Raw genomic sequence first — 22090 nt, forward strand, 5'->3', positions numbered from 1 at the left:
GTTTTACTCTACATATTGAGACTAAGGACCAAGACCAAGAGTTGTACACTTGTACATAATGTGCTAAGGTAATTGGAATTTGCTCACTTGAATATTGGGCCGGGCCATGTATTTCTAAGCCCACTTAGAATACTTTTAACATCTTCCAACAACAAAGCGAACATGCTTGATGCTTGCCTTACACAATTATTGCAATTTTTTGTTAGGAAATATGTGAAAATATAGTTATCATTTTATACAAGCAATCAAGTATAGATGGAAATTACAGTGGCAATGGCATTGCTTGAACTTAATCAATTTTGGCTGGGCCTAAGACCATTTTAGATTGCTGTTGGGCCTGGTCCAGTCAGTTAGGACCTAAAATGAAATGCTATGGTATCCAAAAAGATAAAAGATTAACATAGCCAGAATACAGTGACTGGAAATGCTACAGTATCCCAATGTTCGCATTGTAATAAGGAAGAAATGGCTATTTGAAGCTGTACACACAACATTGTAAAAAAATAATAAAAGTTTTCATTCACACTATATATAATTGAATTATCTTCTCACAAGTCACAACATGAAAACTTAGAGTCTGTAAGCGGCTGGTCATGCACAGTCATGGGTACAAAGGCTGTAACCAGAGATGAGAGAGCTAAGCGCAAAGGCAACAAAAGCCAGGAAGGCCATGCTCACCGAAGCTGTGGCCATCTTTGTGAACTCATCTTTTCCCCAATTGGATTGCCAGTCATCGACCCGGGTGGCTGCCGATGATGATGCTGAAATGAGAAGATATGCCAGTACCTGCAAATTGAATCAACAAAGCAGCATCGCGAATCAGTACACAAATCTTTAGCTGCCTGATTAGCCATGAATAATTTAGCTATGTTGGCAAGTCATGAACAACATTTCATTTTGATTTGTTGTGTAATTGGTGGAAACATAGGTATATGGTTTCTAGATGTGCAATTCGAACACATCTAACCCGAAGCAAGCCGAAATTTAATTGGTTGGGTTGGTACCACCGTAGGGGTTCGGAAGGGTTCGAATTTAACCCGTTGAAGGTGGACCCTAATGTTTCCTACCTCTATGATGGCCTTCATACAAAATGCTTAGCACTAGAAAACCAGAATTATACAGGCAAAACAACACTTATATACTGATATCCATATAGATGGATAAGCTGAATGCATGACTTGCCTGATCCATGAAGAAATCAAAGTGGCGGCGGAGGTGGTGGCGGTTCAAGTATTTCCCGGTGACCAGATGGTAGGAAAGATTATAGGCTTGAAAGGCAGAATATCCAAATCCAATGACATTCACAGCTAAACAATACCTGTCACCACCAGAACATCCTTCATCATCACATTATCTCCAAAACTAAACAAAAATTGAACAAGCCAATTCACATTTCACAAGGAACATGTTTCAACAGATTATCAACACATATGAAGTTTCACTAATGCTTCCATTTACTGTAAGTAATAACAAAGCAAACCCAAATTAACAATAAACTTATAAAACTTACTCAGCTAAGTAGAAATGATATACCAAAAGAACGGCAATTAAATTGAAATTGAAATTGAAATTGAGGAGAGACCTGTACTCCTTGTAGCGATCGAAGGAGTCGCCGGTCCAACCCTGAGTTTTATCAGCGGCCATAACCGAGAACGAAATCAAGCACAGCACCAATTCGCTAACTCTAAACCCAAGCGCCGCCGTCTTCACCATCTCTTCTCTATTCGACCGCCTCACTATTGGCGACACCGCCCTCGATCTCCCGCCGCCAGCAACCCCATCTTCGGCACCACCGCCTCCGCCGGCGGGACCCACCTTGGACACGGACGGCGCCACGTCCTCCCTCATCGCCCGGTTGAACACCATCACCGGCGACGGCGCCTTGGCGTTGGAATCCGGCGCGGCGTGGTGCCGGAGCGGCGAGTACTGCGTGAACTTGTCTACGGCAACGATCGCCCTGGAGTTGTCCGGGGGGGTCTTCTCGGAGAAGTTCTCCGGAGACGCGTAGGGCGGGGAATCGGGGTCGCCGGCGTCGGATAGGATCGGGGAGTGGAAGCGAGAGCCGGCGTGACCCGAGTCGTCGGAGGTTAACGAACAGGATTTCTTCATGTTTGGTTTGGTCTTCTGGTGCTCCATTAGTGCTCTCTATTTGCTGCTTTCTCGGACTTTATCGAGTGCGAACAAGTGTGTTTGGGAACTCAGAAAATAAAGGAACGAACAAGTTTCTAAAAGAGATGGGGACTTGGGACTGGGCACTGCCAGCTCTTTAACTAGATGTCTTTGCTGTGGGGACCACGCCACGTGGATAGGACTTGTTTCTTAGTTACTTCTACTTACTAAAAGTGAGAAGCAGTTTTCTAATCATCTTTAGTCCTGGTGTAATGCAATTTCACAATTCTGAGGTGTTAAAAGCAAAAGATCAAATTATCTTTTGGTCTTATAGTTTCAAACTTTCAATTGTCTTGATTTTACCTATTTCGTTGTATCAGTTACAATTTAAGAACAAATTCAATTATTTCAATTTCTTACTTGCATGATTGGGGTATTTGAAATAATAACAATCAAGTAATTCACATCTACAGTACCTCTACTTGCGTGTTACTTTCACATGCTATTTTTGTCCAACAAGTTGCCAAAATTAATAAATGGAATGAAGAAAACAATGAGTGTTCCAAACCAACACTTCCCTAAGTTTTCTTTTATAGTTAATTAGTTATAGTAAAAAGCTTAGTGCTAAGACCAAGCTGCATGGAGAAGGAAAAGCACGAAAAACAAATTAAAGCCTACAAAATCCAAGCAAGCTTTGAGTGGGAACTTTATGTAAAGTTCTTTTGGGTTTCTTTAATAGTGCGCTATTCTTTATGAGCTAAAGGCAAAAATTCCTTTAAAACTTTTTTTGTTTTCTTCATGTAAGGAGATTCCTCAAGATGTCAATAGCATTCATTAGAATAGAACAATTGTATGCAGAGACCTTTTGAATAATGAACTTTGCTCCAATACCCACAACACACGCCTTCTCTCACATATCTTTAATAAGTTCCAATATAGTACAAGAAGATATGACTGCACTCTCTCAAGTCTCAATAGAGAATCTATTGTGTTAAGTTTTCAAAAGAATGTGTTAATAAGGTAATTCCCATGCATTAACCTTAGCAAAAGACCATTGCACAACAGGTATATACCTAAACAATCAAGAAAAGCATCTCTCTCTCTCTCTAATCACGTTTTATTGATCATAATGCCTTCAGTGTTTAAATTAACAAAAAGAAAGCACCAGCAGTTTTGCTTTTTCCCTTTAAGCAACCACAAGATATTGACAACCTACTTTTACTGTAATACTGATTTATTAAACTTGGTACTCTATAATCATTGATGACTATCCAGTTTCCATCATCTAACTCATCAACTGGTCCGGGGGAGAATACATTATAAGAAACCATGTTTGTAGATAATAACATTATTATTAACAGACTACACAAAGGGAACCAAGAGCAATATCCGGAAATTGTTCACTGCTTAGGACCCTCATAGCAGTTTCAGTACTTGTCACAATATATTTGGTCAATCCGCAAAAATGATATACAGCTCACTAAGTTACAGGGGTAAAAACAAAGAAAGGTTGAAATTGGGAGGATAAAACATGCCGAAAACAAATACATCCAAGTGCCTAATAGGGTGAAACTACCTTCTCTGCTCGGATATGGTACATTTAAAAACTCTTCTCTGACATCAGAATATGTGATGTCTTGCCATATCAAAGACGTAAGAACTGAAACAAATGATGGTATTATTTGGCTCATTCTGGTAGCTTCAGGCGATTGAACAGTACAAGGAAACTTTGCTCAGGGACAATGTAAAGAAAACCAAGATCTGCACCTTTAACATAGGGTCCAATGCCCTGCATACAAACATCAACCAAAAGAAGGAAAAGGTTACAATGCTGATAATTTGAGAGTTTGCTGGTTAATTAGGTTTGTACAAAGAAGAAATGCTAGTAGACATCCAGAGCCAGTTTATTCACCTTGGCACTGAGTTGGAGAAGTTCTCCTTCAACCCATTGTGGGTTTCGGAACCCAAATTCTGCTATTCTTCCTTGACCTTTGTAACTTGCAACCTGGATAAACGAACACTTAATCAGCTGGCAGATATCCAGAATATCTTCTTGATGCAGCCCAAAAGACATTCTAATAGTTCAATGCAGTGATTTTTAGGTCCCAATTACACACATTATCAAGTATATATAATTTGTAAGGCCAAAAAATAGTCACACGTAATTTGTTTCTTCACACAGTTCATTGAGTGGATTGAAATGATATTAAGAGAGATCAGTGTATTTCTTCCTGAAACATGAAGCTTGGACACATAGTGCAATAACAAGGTCCCTAATAATTGGGTGTAACTAATGCTACAAAAGAGCGCATTAACATTTGTGCATGCCAATGAAGTTTTTTATTAAGCAAAGTGAAAATCCTCCGGATGTTTTATGTAAAAGAGCAGAAAGGGTCTTCTAAAGTATTACACAAATGTTCAATGATCTACTACTATTTAGTACTGATATATAGTGAAACATAAGCTTCCTTGAGTGCTACTGCTTGGTCAGAGAGTCCTAGGGCAAATCAACCACACACACACACCCACACACACACACACACACACAGAGACCACTTGCAAGTATCATTACCACTCCTAATTCATCTGGATACATCCCACGGTTGGAAAGGCGGTTCCCTCTCCCAATTTTAGCACGAAATGTCACCTGGACATGCAGAAATCACATTATTTAGTATAATATATCTCATGATGTATGTATAAAGTGAACATGTGGTTGAACATAACGAGTAGCATGACTATCGAGAGATTTAGAAAGCTATAAACCTGGCCGGCAGGAACATTCAGATCCCCAGTTAGCTTAACTGCCTCAACATATTCAAAGAACTCCACATCCGCAGAGTTGTCTTTGTCATCTGAACTATTCCAGTGCCCATACTTACGCCTGAGTTGCACTACCTCAGTGCCATAAGGGCCAAATGCACCAACATATAGGCCTATACTTCAACCAGCAGAATTCATTTGAAGATTGTCCTTTTTCTTTGGTAAAAATTAAAAATAATGAAAGGGGGATGATAAGCAAACTCACCATCAAATGGATCTAGATCTCCTCTTGAGGTGTTGATCCGACTAAACGACGTATACTCAGATAATTTACTCCGCTTCTGTGCTTGACTAACGGCAAGTTTGACTATTTCACGCATATTTCTAGTAACCTATTTATTTAAAAAAAAAAAAAACTATAAACTATGAGCAATTCACATTACTGTCAAGAAAAGCATAATATTGTGACCAGAAGTAATGAGTATTTTGACAAATTTTCCAATCTTAAACTGTTTAGTATCAGCATGTTTTGAAATCTAAACCTTCGTCTGAAAAACCATCCACCAATTCTGTGAAATCTAAAAAAGAAAAACTGAAACTTCAGTATTGCCCTCATAATTTATAGTTGAGCCAAAATTGTCATTGGAAATTCATAATTCTAAAATCATTGTAAACCATGAGTCTACCATGTGCAACCAAAGTATCAACTAAAATGGTTCTATTCAAGAACCCAATTATTTTATACCAACTGGAAGAGTCAATTTTTTATTATATGTTTTTTCCATATCTTATTTTCCGGATGGCAAAGAATTTCAACTGACCTTTGGAGAAATCTTGTCCGAGTTCCAAAATGCCTTGGCAACATCAGAAGGCATAAGCTCAGAGACACTTTTAGCAGCCAGAGCTGCCACTTTGACCTTGGACGCTTTGCTTTCTCTAGTATCATGATCTAGGCTTCTCCCTGGAATATGCAGCACAAAAGAATCTCTCTCCATATCTTTGATTTCAGCAGGCCGGCGCACGTACTCATCCTTGGTAAGAGAATCCTCGTTATTATGTACAACCCCACCAATAAAAAGTTTCATATCCAAATCCTTTTCATCTTCTGTGGTATCACTATCACTGCCTTCTCCTAGAGTGACCTCATCAGGCTGAATTTCATCCAAATTATCAACTTCGTCTTCAGAATTCTCACCAGAATCTGACTTTTCACTATTTTCTTGCATCAACTGGTTCACAGAATTGTCATCCTCTATCACTTCCTTAGCAACGTCAACATTCATGACTTTAACTTTCAGTCCTGGAATTTTTTTCTTAAGAAAATTTATCACACTTTTTATACCCTCCTCAGTTGCTCCCTCAATATTAATGCCCTTCTCCTCGCTGTTCTCTACCTTACCTTCATTTTTCTGAACATCTACCTGAGTTGCATTCTTAACTTCGGAAGTGGATGAGCCTTTTTCAGGTTTGGATGGTGTAACAGTGGAGATTGTTGAACTGGCTTTGGCTTGTTGTAAGTACACTACCTGCTAACAGAGGTGATATCAAAGAGAGAGAGAGAGAGAGAGAGAGAGAGCATTTCATAAAGACTGCATTATAAACTCAAGAAAATTTTACGTCCCAAAGTATTAGACTCAAGCTACAGACTCACGCTACAGGCCATCCTCAACAGTTACAATTTGAATCACAACAACATATATCAAATGAACTATTATCTAGTAGAAGCATTTGTATATCACCTGCATAACGTATGTCCCATCGGCATTTTTTACCACATAAATTTCAAATAGAGGACTTCCTGGTGATGCCGTAACCAACTGTCTGCAACAAATAATAATCACTAATGTGTTCCAGTAGACCTTACATAAATGAAAACCCTAAAGATCTTACCTTGGACTGTAACTCCTGCCAAGAAATCTGCCCACACCCGGAGTTATTCGTATTAGTCTTCCAAAGGGATCATCTGAATCTTTTGGGTAGCCAACCCACCAACCTACCTGCTTACACAGAGAGAATGGTTTAGAGGACACAGAAATCATAAAAATAGCTTCATAAGAGTATGGCTGAACCTCATATAATAAAAGCTGCCTTTTCCAGCAAGTCATTAGAAACTAAATTTTTTAAACCAGGTCATTCGAAATTGGTAAACAAACAAAATTGTTTAAACCAGGTCATTAGAAAATGGAAGGTTTTTGTATACACAAGTCAGTAGCACTCAGGAAGATTACCAGTCCACTTCCTGTGTATCTACACAATCTTGAAGCATCATGGTATCGCTCTTCCTCAATTGCATTCTGCAAACATAAAACAGACCAGCTCAACAAACAAATTCTGATGTGAATAGTCAACTATTATAGTGACACAAATGTTTATATAACCTTCAACTGAGACATGATCCTGGCAACAGTGTCCTTTAATGTAGCTTCTGCAATAGCCATTTTCAGTTTTGCTGCCTCTTGGAAATCTTGCTTCTCAATTGCATCTTCAAGTTGAAACTACAAAGCATAGCATCCAGTCAAAAAAACAAAAAAATAGCAATTGTAATTTGTATATTCGTGGATAAGTTCAGTTTAGTTTAGTTTAATCATTAGAAGTGTAATCAGCTCTAACCATGGTGGACAAACCCAAAAAACCTAGATTTCAGAAAAAATTTCAAGCTTTGCATTGGCTGCTTGGCACATGATCTCAGGTGAAAGTGCGAAAAGGTGGGTGGAGTAGCAACTTTTGTATCACCACTGCCATCTGACAATTTAGCAGCTTTTAGAATGCCATGAAACTTGTTAATCTACCAGAGACAGAGGAAAAACTTTTCATTTCTTTCGAAATAGCTCATGCAATTTAAACAAAGCAAAGTAAATCTTAAACTTCTGAAAGTTCCAAAATTTGTTTTTAGTGTCTCAGCTATCTTGACTTTTCATTTCTTTCAAAATATCTCATGCAATTTAAACAAAGTAAATCTTAAACTTCTGAAAGTTCCAAAATTTGTTTTTAGTGTCTCAGCTATCTTGACTTTTCATTTCTTTCGAAATATGTCATGCAATTTAAACAAAGCAAAGTATATCTTAAACTTCTGAAAGTTCAAAAATTTGTTTTTAGTGTCTCAGCTATCTTGATACAGATTACATAAGGGTAGATTATGCTTCATGAAATCATGGACAATTGTAGCAAAAGACGCACCGAGTCAAACAATAAGCTCAATTTTTGAAGTGCATAATTAACGATAGAAATCATCAAAAGATGCAAACTTCAGGTAATTAACTAATAAAGTATAAAACAAAATTAAATTTGTAGCAACTGGGAACTCTAATTTGAAAGCCCACATAGAGATTACTACCGAATTAAATCAGAAAAAATATTATTAAAGAAAAACTCTCTTCAACTTTGATTCAATCTAGAAACTGAGCAGAAACTACAGGAAACCCACATACCTTGAGAACAGAGGCAAAGCTCTCGGCTTGTTCAACCTCAGCAAAATGGCGGCTCCACCGATTCCAATCCCATTCCAAAGAGGACCCAATACAGTCATCACTATTACTGCTATTTTCACTGCAACGGCAACACGAAGTTGAGCTCCTTCTATTCCTACTGGAACAAGAAGAAGCAGAGGAAGGTGAAGGTGAAGGCTTGGTTTGAACAGAGCAACCCCAACTGAGAACAAAGCTCAGATTTTTATTGGTATTATTGCTGAATTTGATGGACTTGTTGGCTAAGAAATCGGAACAACAAACGGGTCCGAATTGGGGCACTGGGATTGCTTGTCCCACCCCCCATGAATTGGCTACGGCCATCTCTCTGAGTCTCTCTGTCTTCTCTCTCACCCCCCACAATCTCTGTGTGTTGTGTGGGGATTTTTTTCTCAATTCAATATCTCCGAGTCTGTGTCTTATTGATGACTCAGGTGAAGAGATATGGATAGAATGGGCAGGTAAATCTTACAAAGCCAGGCCCATCAGATTTTTTTTGGTAAATGGGAAGTCCATCAGATTTTCCAAATTATTAACTGGGGTTAAATTTTACTTAGATCTCAATGAGGTTTCACCATACTCAGTAAAAGTGAAAAATTCTTGCTTAAATTTTACTTTCCTCTTAGGTATTGATCACGTGCACCTTTTGGCCTTGCAGACACGTGAAAAGGATGGCAATGAGAAATGTATCATATACAAGTACAACCAAACATTGTATCAAATCAAGTTCAAACTCTCCTCTCATTGTTACATTTCAATTTGGTTCTGTTCATGGCTATTACTCCAGTGCAAAGTGAAATTGATGCTTCTATTTAAATCTCAAGGGACTTCCATTTCATGAGAATTTGCATCCATGGATCAACAGCTCAAATGCTCAAGAATCAATTTTTAATCCACTCTTTCATCTACCTATTGGAGTTACCATGCGTTAATAGAAAACGAAGATGAGAATTTGTGTTAAAAGTGCCAACGAGTATGACATTGACAGCCATGATGGCCTCCTTTTGCCATAGTCAATGAATGGACCAAAAATTATCACAAAAATCAGGCTTAAATGTTTGATAAGACCGCTGTGAATATGCCACGTATCTTTCTTTGTCTCTTGGCTTCTGGGCCTAAAAATCGCCCCAGGTCTCCACTAACGTTCATTGTCTAAGCAAACTAGACCAGACATTTGGCAGTTCAACACTTCAACCTACTCTTACAGATGAAAAGGAAACTTTCTAATAACGGCACAGAAAAACAAAAAAAGTGATGAACCACACCGACTATTTTACCATAAAGTGACTCCACGTACAATAAACCAGTAACTAATCTGCATTGGCTAGGTTAACCAATCATATTCGGTTCTCGTTTCCATGAATCCGTGTATCCTTCATTACAATGACAAACCATGGAAAAAGCTTAGTATGCATCAGCCATTGCAAAAGCATGCCAAACCATGGCCAGGTACAGATTAATACCATTAAGCCTTCTCGGCATGGGGGTTAGAAATTGCAGTTAAAATTCAGGAAATATCCAGGAAACAGTCTATTGTCGTCCTGGGGTGCACTCAACAACGAGAATATGTTCAACGGAAGGGACCAGCCCTGGGCTTGATGGATCCCAAGTAGTCACAGCAACACCCCCATTCTCAGCAGTTTCCTGAGCAGTGTCTGCCTCATTGCCTGAATTTTCTGTACGGACTGGGCGGAGCAGACCCTGCAATCTCACCAAATAGCTCTGACTGTAGGGCTGGGTTCTCACATACCGGTTGGCTGTCAACACAGTGACAGATGGACGTTCAGACTCAACACGGAGATTGGATATAGCACTAAGGTCGAGATTTGGGAAGACTGAGCAACGGCAACGAGGACATTTCACATTCAGTCGAAGCCACTCATCGATGCATTCTACGTGGAAATTGTGAGCACAAGGCAGGCCACGAACCTGAAACACTTGCAATAAGAATCTTCAGTTCAGCTTCCCAATTACTGATCCACTATCAAAAGGTAAAATATGTATGACTAAACATCAACAAGAGTGTGTGTGGTGGTCTGCAACACCTAGTACTACAGCTTTGCACTTGGTTCCCATTTTATTGGAAGTCCCTTAACATTTACAGATGGCCACAGAAGGGGCCCATTGAGCCAATTAATATATTAAGATTTTATTAGTGAACAAATAAAAATTTTTCTTGTAAAATACGAAATACTTGAGAAGCATGGCATTATTAAGATTAGTGTACTCTATGGTGTTCAAAAGTAAGATAGATATTCATTAAAAATATACCTCATTGCCTTCGTGGAACTCTTCTAAGCAGATTGGACATTCACTGCAATCAGTTGGAACAGACTTCAGCCTGAACTTCGGAAGCTCCTGAATGAGCGCTTCCACTGCTTCCCTCTGCAACATACAGACAAAAACACCAACCATCAGAATCTGAATTATACACATGAATAGTGAAGTGATGTACACAACAAAGACTTCCCAATGAAAAGAGAACTGCAATTGAAGAGAAATCTTTTTCTTCTTTTAATTCAACCTCTTTTGCCAATAAAGCACAACAATTTATACATTCTTGAGAAAACAAAACAAAAATCTTATACTAGCCCTCTAAATCAGAGAGTATATTTGAGACAGAGTAATGAGTTTCCAACTAGATGTAACACACACACACATGCGCACCGGCATGCATGTGACCAGCACCCCTTAGAACCCCCAGTCCCTATTTTATAAGCATGGGTTTCTCGAATGTTAGTCTGAGCATAGAGGCCATCTAAATTGCTAATACATATATATATATATACAGATTTTATCAGGTGCGGATGAGCGAACGTGCGAACCTGCCACCGAGTGCTCGGCAGCTTCACTGAGCACTCAGCAGCATGTTTTTTATAACGGCCGAGCGATGCACCGAGCACTCGGCGCTGGGTGCAAATGTGCGGACGTCCGCACCTGAATGAGCCTATACCATAAATTCAAATCCAAGTGCTAGTTAGGGGAGATTGACCTGCGCTGGAGTCAAGTAAATTCCAGGTTGGTATGCAGCAGCATCTTGGCCCATCCCTCTCGTTTCTTGACCTGCAGCTTCAAATGCCCAATCTGGCACCCGGATCATATCAACCAAAACCTTTAACAATGAGAGGAATCATTACCATGAGTATGACAGGAACAATTGGATAAACACATAACAAAATTTCTCTGAGCACGGAAATGGCAATCAACAGCAAGCGGGTATGTTAGATAGTCAAAACAACATTAGCACGGTATATTCTGTCTGATATGATAAGCTATCTTCAAAATGAGTTAAAAAAAAAAACATGGCAACAGTGAGACTGTGAGACCGTAGCAACCACATTTTGTTTGTACAAAATAGGTTATGCAAATATGAAAACTGGACAATAAGTTCCCATCCACATCAGATTCAAGAATGTTATAAAAACACTTCTAACTTAGTATAAGCCAACAGGGACAGGTCATTGACATCACCCTCTTATAACTCATGCATCATTGATGGTAAAGTGTATAATTGGGGGGGGTGGAAGGGTGTTCCGAGCTCAGAAATATAAGTAGGCATGACAAAATATAAAAACAGAACATTTGAGGGTTTACCCCATATTCGGATACAGGAATCCCTTGTTGAGCACGCAATAAGTGTGCTTGTCTTCGTGTCAACCACTGAAAAAGAATGGTTTAAAATTTAGGATAAGAATATCACATATTGCAATGAGAAGCATCAGAGAAATATATGGTTACATAGAGCATATGAGTAAGAGGTAACAAATGAACTCACATAGAGCAAAGTCTTGGTTGAATCTAAGAAATGTAAAAGTACACAGAGCACCACTAACCTTCCCAAGCAACATGCAAGCAATGCAAAGTAGTACACAGTAACTAAAAAGCAACCAAATAAGAAAACCCCATTTCTGACCATTTTCAGGCAGCTGCAAGAATTTAAAAGCATTAGCACCCTCATTAAGCTTGTTTACACTTGCACATTATGATTCTGCAAAGCGCTAAGGAAGATAACTTACACAGTCCTTCGATTTTCTAAACCACAGCGTACCAATGACAGTCCAAGCCCAAAGGAATGGATAGAGTAGCAGAGAGAGAATTGAGAGGACGACTACTCTTCCACAGAAACGAGCATATCTTTGCTGCCACCCAAAATCCCTAAAACATAATAATTTGAAGAGGAAAGAAAAGGGTATCAGGTACCATTCAGCTACACAAATTGCTGCTATAAACAAAACCTCTGCTAAAGCTAGAATACATGGAAAACTCTACATGCAACAAACCCCAGTTTGATGGGTAATTTGATAAGGTCATGTTATTTGTTTCTTTTAATATAGAGAATTAAACAAGTAGGAAAAGGGTACATTCACTAAGAAATGGCCTTACAAACCCATTCCGGAGGCAAGCCCATTATCAACAAACATCAACAAGCGAAAAACAAAGACAGTAGTGTAATCAACCTGAACCAACAAAGATAAAACATAATCAGAATAACAAAACTGAAATTCAAAGCAATTATATTCCAGAAGAATCGCATATTAAACTTGTTTGGAATTCAGAAAAAACCTACCACGATCCATATGTGCAACGGGTATGTACAAGTATGGTACCGTTTCCAATTAATTGCAACAATTACTCTATTAGTAAACCGGTTAAAGAAAATAATACAAACCCACACCATGAAAGCAAAAGAAGAACAAATAAAAATAAAAAAGAAGTTGAAAAAGATGCAGAGTCCAGCATGAAAATGAAAACCCTAATTTAGAAGACAGTAAAAGGATACACACTTGTCGCGAGCATGGACAAGAAGAACCCATCGTACCTGCAAATGCAAAATCACAATCTGAGACATCAAAATTCAAAACCCTTGAAGCGGCAGTCACTGTAATTGGGTGGAGAGAAAGAAAGAAGGGTACTGACCACTTGAAATCGACGCCTCTGATGGCCATGGAGGGCGAGCTATACAGAAAACCCCTACAGTGAATCCCAAGATCCGGTGATGTTCATTTACAGAGTGAAATGCTTGAATCCGAGAGCCTGAACCAGCTCCGATCGAAATACACAGAAACTATGAAAGAGGTTTCGTAGAGAACAAAGCTCCAGAGAGAGAGAGTGTGTGTGAACAGTGAAGCACCGCTGAGTCTGAGTCCGAGTCTTGACTCTGAGAAGGACTCAACCCGTTGCCACACTAAAATGCTTACTGTAACTGTCTGACAATTACTTCACGGCGTTATGACTCGTGAGTTAGTTTACTATTTTTTAACTTCTTTTTTCTATTCTAATTTTGTTGGTGCTTTTTGTTTAACCTAATCATCTTAATATAGGAAATGTACCCAATTTCTTGTATTCTTAAATATACAAAATGAAATTTTGTGGTTGTACTTGTATGGCTATAATGAAAAATATACAAAATGAAATTTTATGGTTGTATTTGTATGGCTATAATGAAAAATATACAAAATGAAATTTTGTGGTTATATTTGTATGGCTATAATGAAATTTTGTATTCTTAAATATTCAAAAAATATGGTACATCTAATATTACCCATACTCTCTTATCCAATGATCATATTTACGACTCAATGAATTCTTATCTTAATCATATTTCTCAAATAGTAAAGAAAGAAGTATGTTAATAAGTAACTTTGGGAAGGCTCCTCCACTCAACTTTCTTATTAATTAATTATTATAAGGTAATTTGAGAGACGGGTAATATTAGATGTATCATATTTTTTGTATGACATCTTTAGTAACGGTGAAAATGGACTGTATATTGCCAGCACTAGAGCCTACACATAGAGGTACATTGGGCTCATTGTTGAGTATGTAACACTTAGTTCAACAAAACATATCAGTATCTTCTTGAGTATAACAATAGCTGCATCCAGAAACTAAAGTCAAGTTCACTGCACAGTAGTTGAACAACCTAATGCCTAACGGAGAATTGGAGATATGAGCTAGCTAAACTGCATGCATGCTTCCACTAATGATTAAGTACAAGTACCAAGATTTGATTAGTATTACAGACCAAGAAACCTATAATCAGGGGAAACTCAAGGAGGAGAATGTCTTTATGAGACAGTTCCATCCATAAAAAAAGCTTTTGATAGAGCCATGTCTCATGGGACATGGAGTTCAACAAGCCACCTGTGAAACATGTAAAACCTGGTTGTACCCAGCAAAGCCTGTATAAAAGATTGACAGAGAATAGAAGCAGTTGCCAGGCTGGAGCAAATGAATTTGTCCACAGGTGTTGAGCTCAAAGTAGGTGTATGGCAAGTGAGAATAAAAAAAGGCACAGAAACTGAAAACTTTTAAGGAGCAAAGCATTAATGTTCGGATTAAAAGGCCTTCTTTCACTGCATAATATTGGAGATATCCCACATATATGAGAAAGAAATGTTATTAGTTACAATTTGGTGGGTTTAGACATTTATATACAGCTGATGCAGGTTGCTTGTAAGTAGGTACACTACTGGTATCAACAAATCTGACTTCTCCAGGTGCAAAAGAAAGTTCCCTGTGCCTGAAATTAAAAAGACATGTAACAACAGCATAATGATATCTTAGCACTTAGAATGCTTGATAACAATCACAGGTTCTTGTTGGAAACGAAAATCACATTTAAAGAGTTGCAGGAAAAATTACCTGCGCAAGTCAAGTCCAACTATACCAGCTTGAAGGATTGTCAAATTGTCAGAATCCGGTGAGACAATAATCACAGTGTCTTCAGAGTATTGTGTCTCAAGTATGGACATGAGTTGTGTTACGCGAACAAAAACATCTGAAACGCTCTCATTTGGGGTTCCATCGTCAATAGGAGGAGGCTTGATTCTTGGAGAGATAGTATCTGATTCATATACCTGAGGAGCATAAACAAAGATGCTGATGTACTTGCTTGTCAATGACTACGATTCAACTTGGTTGAGTAAAAGAAGAATTGTAAAAATATGAATCTCTCTTTCATTTTCTACTTTTCAAAAAGTTCTTAGAAACAGTATCCAAGATATGTTCTGATAATTTAAAAATGTGTAGCAATTGGAAATGTTACTGCTGAAACAGCTTCCAGGTTCTTTCCTTCATAAGCTCCCAACCCACGGGCATCTAGAAAGCTATACTCTGGGACAATATAACTGCAACAAAGAAGGGATGATGATTGCATCAAGCAAACATCTTGGAACAGATTTATAAAGGTATACTCAATCAGCAGGCTTCTACAATGGCAATGTCACTCCCTATTGGCCTCTAAAAGCATGATCCCAATTCAGCTTAAAATGTTTAGGAGGAATGAGTTTGATTTATGGGAGTTGCCTCCCTTTGATTGCTAACTTAACTAGGAGCAGGAAATATAATAACAATCATAAATATTCTGATGTTATGGATTCAAAACAAATAAAAATTTAGATTGAGTATGCAGCAGGCTTAATTGAACAAGTAAACATTAGTACTAATAGGTGCCAAAAGGGATGATCCCTTTCTCTTCCTGGGCATGCGTAGCAACCAAATCAATGAAGCACTATAATTTATAGTTTCATGTACCCAATAACAAGTCTGAAAATCTCTTAACACTTTGTTTTTCAAAAGCAAAATCATATTTGTATATGGTACAATATAGAACCACCAAACTATGATGGCAATGATCTAGAACCAATTGATTCCATGGGATACTAACTTGCAGACCTTCGACTGACCCCATTAACCGATGCAATGATCTCTGCAGCCTGGTAAGCTCTCTGAGTGATAGAAGGCCATATCCAACAGTTGTTTTCACAAGCTCCCATTTCCTTCAAATCGAAAGCTGCCCTCACGGCCTGCTTCTTCCCTCTCTCTGACAACCCGCTATCCATGGAAGTTTTCGCAACTGGGTTCGTATTAATTACTCCTAAGCTCTCAAATTCAGACTCCCCAGCCCTCACCAGAAAGTACCTTCCCATACACCAACCAACAACAGTTAGCAACAATTCAAGAACTAATGCACTAGTACCATCATACCATGGCCATATTTAATATCATTTGGAACCCAATACAACTGAAACTGTTACTCAACTGAACCTCATATACCCCACTGGCCACTACTAAGGCTTAAATGGGGTCAACTTTTTCAGTTTTCTGAAAGAAAATAGCAACCACACAACCCCATTATCATGTTTTCCAATTCCTCAATTTTCTCAGCAAGCAATGAAAGAGCAATTCAACAAGGAAAAGAAGTCTGGGTGACTGAATTACCGGTTGGTGAGCCGAACTGGGGGCATCTGGAAAAGGCCACGTGCAAAGGCTACCTGTTGTACGGACATGGGGTTGAGAGAATGGTGCGCAAAAGGGGTTGTGGAGATGGTGAGCGCGGCGAGGAGGCTGCGGCGGCTGATGATGGGTGTGAATGAATTGTTGGGGTTTTCAGAGGTTGTCGATGGATTTAGAGGCGGAGGAGGAGGAGGGTTTGTAATGGAAGAAGATGTTACTACCATTTTTGGCGGGTATTTGGGGATGTCTTGACTAACACACACCAACTTCTGGGCTTGCTCTATAGTCTCAACTTCTTTCACTTCATCCAACTAATCCAGCCAATTGACGCAAACGACTTGTCGTTTGACCGACTGAGGTCTTGAGATGAAACGACATGACCACATGTGGTTCACACCCTCAAATGCTACTACACTTCCACAATTCGCCCAAATGGGGTAATTTCCTCAATTTTTGTTTAACAAGTGATAATGAAATATTGAAATATTTTTTATTGATGTGTTTGTCCACCTAAACTGCCACTAAATTTTTTTTAATGAAACAGTCTTATATACAATTAATATGTCTATCTCTCTCATTTCTAGGGACTAATTTAGGCATCATACTAGTTGTGCACTTGTGCTATAGCCCAGCCCAAACTAAAGCAAAATAAGATTTATCCAGCATGTACATATTCCTACTACTCTACGTGTAATTTACACAAAACAAAAAAAAAAATGGTCTAATTTATCTAAAAATCATGTCTTGATCTTTATTCATAACAATGTGACACATTTAAAAAGGATTTATATCCTCTCCTAAGCACTCTAATCTTCTAACCTTACTAACCTTTTAATTATAGAGTGACACATGTCTTTTATAACATCATATGGTTCATACTCATTTATAATTAAAAGGGTTTTTTTTTTTCAGTAATTAAAATATATTTATGTTTATAATTTTCTTTTAATTTTATGTATCTACAACAAAAAGAGAAAAAAGAGATGGGTGTGAAGAATTTGCAGACACTATAGTGTGTGAGGGGGTAAGTTTGGAGGGCTTGCAAATTATTAGTAGGGGATTCTTAACTTTTTATTTTTATTTTGTAAATTTTATATATGTATTGAAGAATAAAAAGAAGAAGAAGAAGAAGAAGAAGGAGGGGTGGATTTAGGGATCTACATATCATGGGGGGGATTGAATTCTTAGTCTTGTTTTAATTTTTTATATGTATCTTCAGAGCAGGAGAAAGAAAAGCAAGAAAGAGGAGGAGGAGGAGGAGGAGGAGGAGAAGGAGGAGGGTGGGCTTGGCTTATGATTTTTTTTGTTTTTCTTATTTTTAATTATTTTAATTTAGTAATTATAGTTCTAAATGAGTGTGAATTATAAGATATTATAAAAAATATGTGTCACTTTATAATTAAAAGATTAGTAAGGTTAAGAGATTAGAGTACTTAGGACATGATCTAAATCCCAAAATAAAGTAGCAATTAATTAAAGTGGTTGTAACGCTACAATTACCAAATTATGTCTCAAAGTGCGCTATGCAAATGGCTCAAGAATCAAGATCCCCTCTGAAATGCCCCAAAGAAAAAACCCAACTCCAACATATGTTCGCTGCAGCACTAATGCACTAGACCATCCCTGACCCTCCCATTTCAGCCTTTTCTCTGATCAACTGCTCCTACTCTCACTCATATACAGAAAGCAGTTGAGATTTGAGCATCTTTCTATAAAAACTTAACCTTCCTTTGTAACAAAAATCTTTGTTTCTTGGTTAATTACAAAAGCACAGATTTGAGCGTATAAAAAACAAAAACTTAGGAAACTTGCTACATATATTTGTTGGCTAGTGGTCTATTTATACTGCCAGCAGTACTGAGTCTACTGACTTCCTAGGTAGGAGGTGTTAGACTGCTAGTAACTGTAATGCACGCTGCACTAAATTAGTGGGCTACTTGAGCCAAAAATGAAGCATCTTTCGTCTTTCATATTTGAGTTGGTACCTATTTTTATAATTAGAAGCTCTAGGATTTAGCAAAGCCATACATGGATGATCTGAATTAAGCAATATATATATGTATGGCTAGCCTTTCGATATTTGTGTCATTTAGAATATGTTGATAATCTCTGACTCTTGTTTTCCATATAAGCATGGTGATCTGAAGCACGATGATATGGTTCACTGAAAAGGGAACCACTTGCTGCTCAGTCCTCACGCACCTAATTAAATTATATGCTATTGATTCTTGATTCCCTAACCCTCGGCTATATAAAGTTATATACTAGGCCACCATATTACAGGTTTTTACTCTTTCAAATTAGAAAAAGATCAAAAAGATAAAACCAACCTTCTACTCCATACATATATATATATATATTTTGTACTTGCATAGTTACATCTACCATTCCATTATGACTGCATTTTATACATCACCCACCTAGAATATAGGCTTTTATAAAGCAACGTCTGCCTAAAGAAAGGAATATATATAACACTCGGAAAAGAAGCTGTGCCCCTCCTTCTCTACTCTCAACAAGGCTAGCTAACTTGTCATTAGACTCATTACTCCTCTCTCTCCCTCTTTCTCTCAATCTCTTTCCAACTCTTTCTACAGCATGAGCATTTTCCTCCTCTTCTTGCTCTTTTCACTCTCACATTTCAAGGTAAGAAAATAAGAACTAATACTGATTCATATGCATACATCTCTTCTGGTTTTCACATTACAATGTTATACTCATCCATTGGACCATTACATATATACATTTTGCTCTATAATGCATACATATATATATATATATATATACATGTCATTGTCCTCACTCTAATTTTTCTTGTTGTATGGTACATATATATATTCATGCAGGTCTCACTGGGCAGCACAAGTAGTACTGAAACTACAAGCTTAAGCAAGGTCTCTCACCCAGACCCCCAACTCAACCCATTTACACCCAAAGCCTCACTCATTCGCTACTGGGACAACCATATCTCCAACAAGCTCCCCAAACCCACTTTCCTTTTCTCCAAAGCCTCACAACTCAACCCAATTGACTCAGCCTCACTCACCAAACTCGCTGCCCAAAACTCACTCTCTTCCCACTTCAACTCCTTTTGTTCCTTGGCCAACCTTTACTGTTCCTTCGATGCATTTTCACAAACACCTCAACATCATTCACTCAGCGGACGCTCCAAAGACGCAAACTTTGCCCTCTACTCCAACAAGAACTTCGCCAACTACGGCACCTCCCAACTCGGCGGAGTCGACTCGTTCAAGAACTACTCGGACGAGTTGAACTCACCCCTCGACTCGTTCAACAAATACAGCAAGGACTCCCACTCCCACAGGGAACAGTTCACCAGCTACTCCCGCGAAGCCAACGTCGCCAACTCCACCTTCACCAACTACGCCGCGGGCGCCGGGGCCGGCTCCGGCGAGTTCAACAACTACGACGACCGAGTCAACGTCCCCAATCTCCGATTCGCATCCTACGACTCGAACGCAAAAAATCACAGACTGTCTTTCACGGGCTACAGCGACGAAACCAACTCGGGGTCCGAGACATTCATCAGCTACGGCAAGAACGGCAATGCCAACCCAAGCGAGTTCAACAACTACGCCGGTGATTCGAACATAATCGGGTCGGGTTTCACTGGTTACGGAGAGTTAGGAAACGGCGCGAACGATTCGTTTAAAGGGTACGGTCAATCCGGTAACAACCCACATAACAACTTCAAGAGCTATGGCGCTGGCGGGAAATCTGGGATCGATAGCTTCTCGAATTATCGCAACAGAGCAAATGTCGGCGACGATTCGTTTCAATCTTACGCGAGAAATTCGAATTCTGGGAAAGTGAATTTCGCCAATTACGGGAAATCGTTCAACCTCGGAAATGACTCGTTTAAAGAGTATGGTGCAGGGTCGTCGGGTCGTACCACAGTCGGGTTCAAATCATACAGTTTGGGTCGCACCTTCAAAGACTATACTAAAAACGGCGTCACATTTAATGAGTATAGCAATTTCACTACCGGTAGTGGCAGTTTCGTAAATAAGGGGATTGAAGCGGGTAAATTCTTCAGGGAATCGATGTTGAAGCAGGGGAATATAATGGCGATGCCCGACATTAGAGACAGAATGCCGGAAAGGTCGTTTTTGCCCCGGTCGATTTTGTCGAAATTACCATTTTCTACATCAAGGATGTCGGAGCTCAAGCAGATATTTCACGCGCGGGAGAACTCCTCCATGGAGCGCGTCTTAACCAACGCGCTAACGGAGTGTGAGAGGGCTCCGAGCCCGGGCGAGACCAAGCAGTGCGTGGGGTCCATCGAGGACATGATAGACTTTTCCGTCTCGGTCCTAGGCCACAATGTGGTGGTCAGAAACACAGAGAATATAAATGGGTCTAGCCAGAGGGTGATGATCGGAACGGTCAGTGGTATCAACGGTGGAGAAGTGACCGAATCAGTGTCGTGCCATCAGAGTTTGTACCCGTACTTATTGTATTATTGCCATTCTGTACCCAAGGTTAGGGTCTATGAGGCTGATATTGTTGATGTGGAGAGTAAGAGTAAGATCAATCACGGTGTTGCCATCTGTCATCTTGACACGTCATCGTGGAGCCCGGGACATGGTGCTTTTGTGGCACTGGGGTCCAGTCCTGGACAAATTGAAGTCTGCCACTGGATATTCGAGAACGATATGACGTGGACCGTTGCGGATTGATCAGGATGGGTGGCTTGGTTTTGTCTTACATATAATTTTTCACGCAGATTTATTGTCATATGAAGCTTTTTTATTTGCTAGTTTAATTGTTAATTTCAATGTTATTTTTTTTTTTGGTCAAAATTTTCTTTGTTAATTGGGTTGTATTGGATTGAGCCATTGAGGTGACTTATGTGTTTTTCTTTGGTCAAAATTTGGTGTTAAGAAGTGTGATTTGGGTGTCACAATCTCCCATAATTTCTCGAACCCATTAAGGTTTAATCATACAATCAGATTCATTAAATATTAGGATTAACCCTACAAGCACTCAAAACACTTGGGATCTAGGATCGTTTAAATTAGTCACAATTCTCAAATGTCAAAGAATAAATAGATTGAAAAGGAAAAAAGAAAAGTAAGAAAGAAGGTTGAGGTTTGAAGGAACAAAATCTTAGCTGGGTATATGAATGTAGTGCGCGTGTTGGGAAAATGGAGTGTGCAGTTAAAAGTGAAAGCAAAGCAATGAAGCTGCAGAGAGCATGCAACATTGCTGAAGCTTGTGTAGTGCATCAAAATGATAGCTAGTGCTCCTTTGGCCTTTTTGGCATGGACCGCATGGTATATATGGAATTATGGAGTCTGTAGACTAAAGAAATAGAATGCATAATGTTGGGACCAGCCAGGCCCACTAACTAATTTGAAAAAAAAAAATTAAAGAAAAGGAAAAAGAAAAAGAAAAAAAAGAAAGAAAGTTTCTCAACTTGAAGCTATCCAAGTAGTAATATATATATATGCATTTTGCATTTATATCATCATTGCCTTTTTGCCTTTGCGTGT

The 22090-nt window shown here is 38.9% G+C and overlaps 5 protein-coding genes across 6 annotated transcripts; 1 reads left to right on the forward strand and 4 right to left on the reverse strand.

Moving 5' to 3' along the window:
• Nucleotides 1–378: 378 nt before the first annotated feature.
• LOC147274788 (CASP-like protein 4A3) lies at nt 379–2226 on the reverse strand. The gene is made up of 3 exons (XM_086257486.1): nt 1583–2226; nt 1183–1318; nt 379–786 (listed from the first exon to the last, which is right to left on the reverse strand). Exons 1-3 carry the CDS (start codon nt 2134–2136, stop codon nt 592–594), a joined length of 885 nt encoding a protein of 294 aa, XP_086113612.1. The 5' UTR covers nt 2137–2226; the 3' UTR covers nt 379–591.
• A 1215-nt stretch (nt 2227–3441) lies between these two features.
• EX2 (UvrB/UvrC domain protein (DUF3506)) lies at nt 3442–8755 on the reverse strand. The gene is made up of 11 exons (XM_086227965.1): nt 8301–8755; nt 7251–7367; nt 7101–7166; nt 6763–6869; nt 6612–6693; nt 5694–6398; nt 5138–5264; nt 4876–5045; nt 4682–4756; nt 4022–4114; nt 3442–3898 (listed from the first exon to the last, which is right to left on the reverse strand). The coding sequence occupies exons 1-11, from the start codon at nt 8658–8660 to the stop codon at nt 3797–3799; spliced, it is 2004 nt and encodes a 667-aa protein (XP_086084091.1). The 5' UTR covers nt 8661–8755; the 3' UTR covers nt 3442–3796.
• A 557-nt stretch (nt 8756–9312) lies between these two features.
• On the reverse strand, nt 9313–13507 carry SIS3 (SUGAR-INSENSITIVE 3). Its single transcript, XM_086257471.1, has 10 exons — nt 13254–13507; nt 13117–13155; nt 12904–12970; nt 12720–12793; nt 12353–12491; nt 12170–12262; nt 11931–11996; nt 11329–11448; nt 10608–10721; nt 9313–10265 (listed from the first exon to the last, which is right to left on the reverse strand). The coding sequence occupies exons 1-10, from the start codon at nt 13280–13282 to the stop codon at nt 9867–9869; spliced, it is 1140 nt and encodes a 379-aa protein (XP_086113597.1). The 5' UTR covers nt 13283–13507; the 3' UTR covers nt 9313–9866.
• Nucleotides 13508–14666: 1159 nt separating this feature from the next.
• Nucleotides 14667–16863, reverse strand: LOC147274791 (Phosphoglycerate mutase family protein). Of its 2 annotated transcripts, XM_086227425.1 has the most exons (5): nt 16560–16852; nt 16014–16259; nt 15385–15466; nt 14982–15196; nt 14667–14859 (listed from the first exon to the last, which is right to left on the reverse strand). In XM_086227425.1, the coding sequence occupies exons 1-5, from the start codon at nt 16796–16798 to the stop codon at nt 14739–14741; spliced, it is 903 nt and encodes a 300-aa protein (XP_086083551.1). In that variant the 5' UTR covers nt 16799–16852; the 3' UTR covers nt 14667–14738. The 2 variants fall into 2 exon arrangements, with proteins under 2 accessions (XP_086083551.1, XP_086083550.1); XM_086227424.1 differs by lacking the exon at nt 15385–15466 and having other exon boundaries at nt 16025–16259; nt 16560–16863.
• A 2228-nt stretch (nt 16864–19091) lies between these two features.
• On the forward strand, nt 19092–21349 carry LOC147274792 (polygalacturonase 1 beta-like protein 2). The gene is made up of 2 exons (XM_086257470.1): nt 19092–19220; nt 19421–21349. Exons 1-2 carry the CDS (start codon nt 19173–19175, stop codon nt 21272–21274), a joined length of 1902 nt encoding a protein of 633 aa, XP_086113596.1. The 5' UTR covers nt 19092–19172; the 3' UTR covers nt 21275–21349.
• The last annotated feature ends 741 nt before the right edge of the window (nt 21350–22090 follow it).

The sequence above is a fragment of the Dryas octopetala genome, chromosome 9 (genome assembly GCF_963921425.1).
Source record: "Dryas octopetala chromosome 9, drDryOcto1.1, whole genome shotgun sequence".
In the NCBI taxonomy this organism is placed as follows: Eukaryota; Viridiplantae; Streptophyta; class Magnoliopsida; order Rosales; family Rosaceae; genus Dryas; species Dryas octopetala.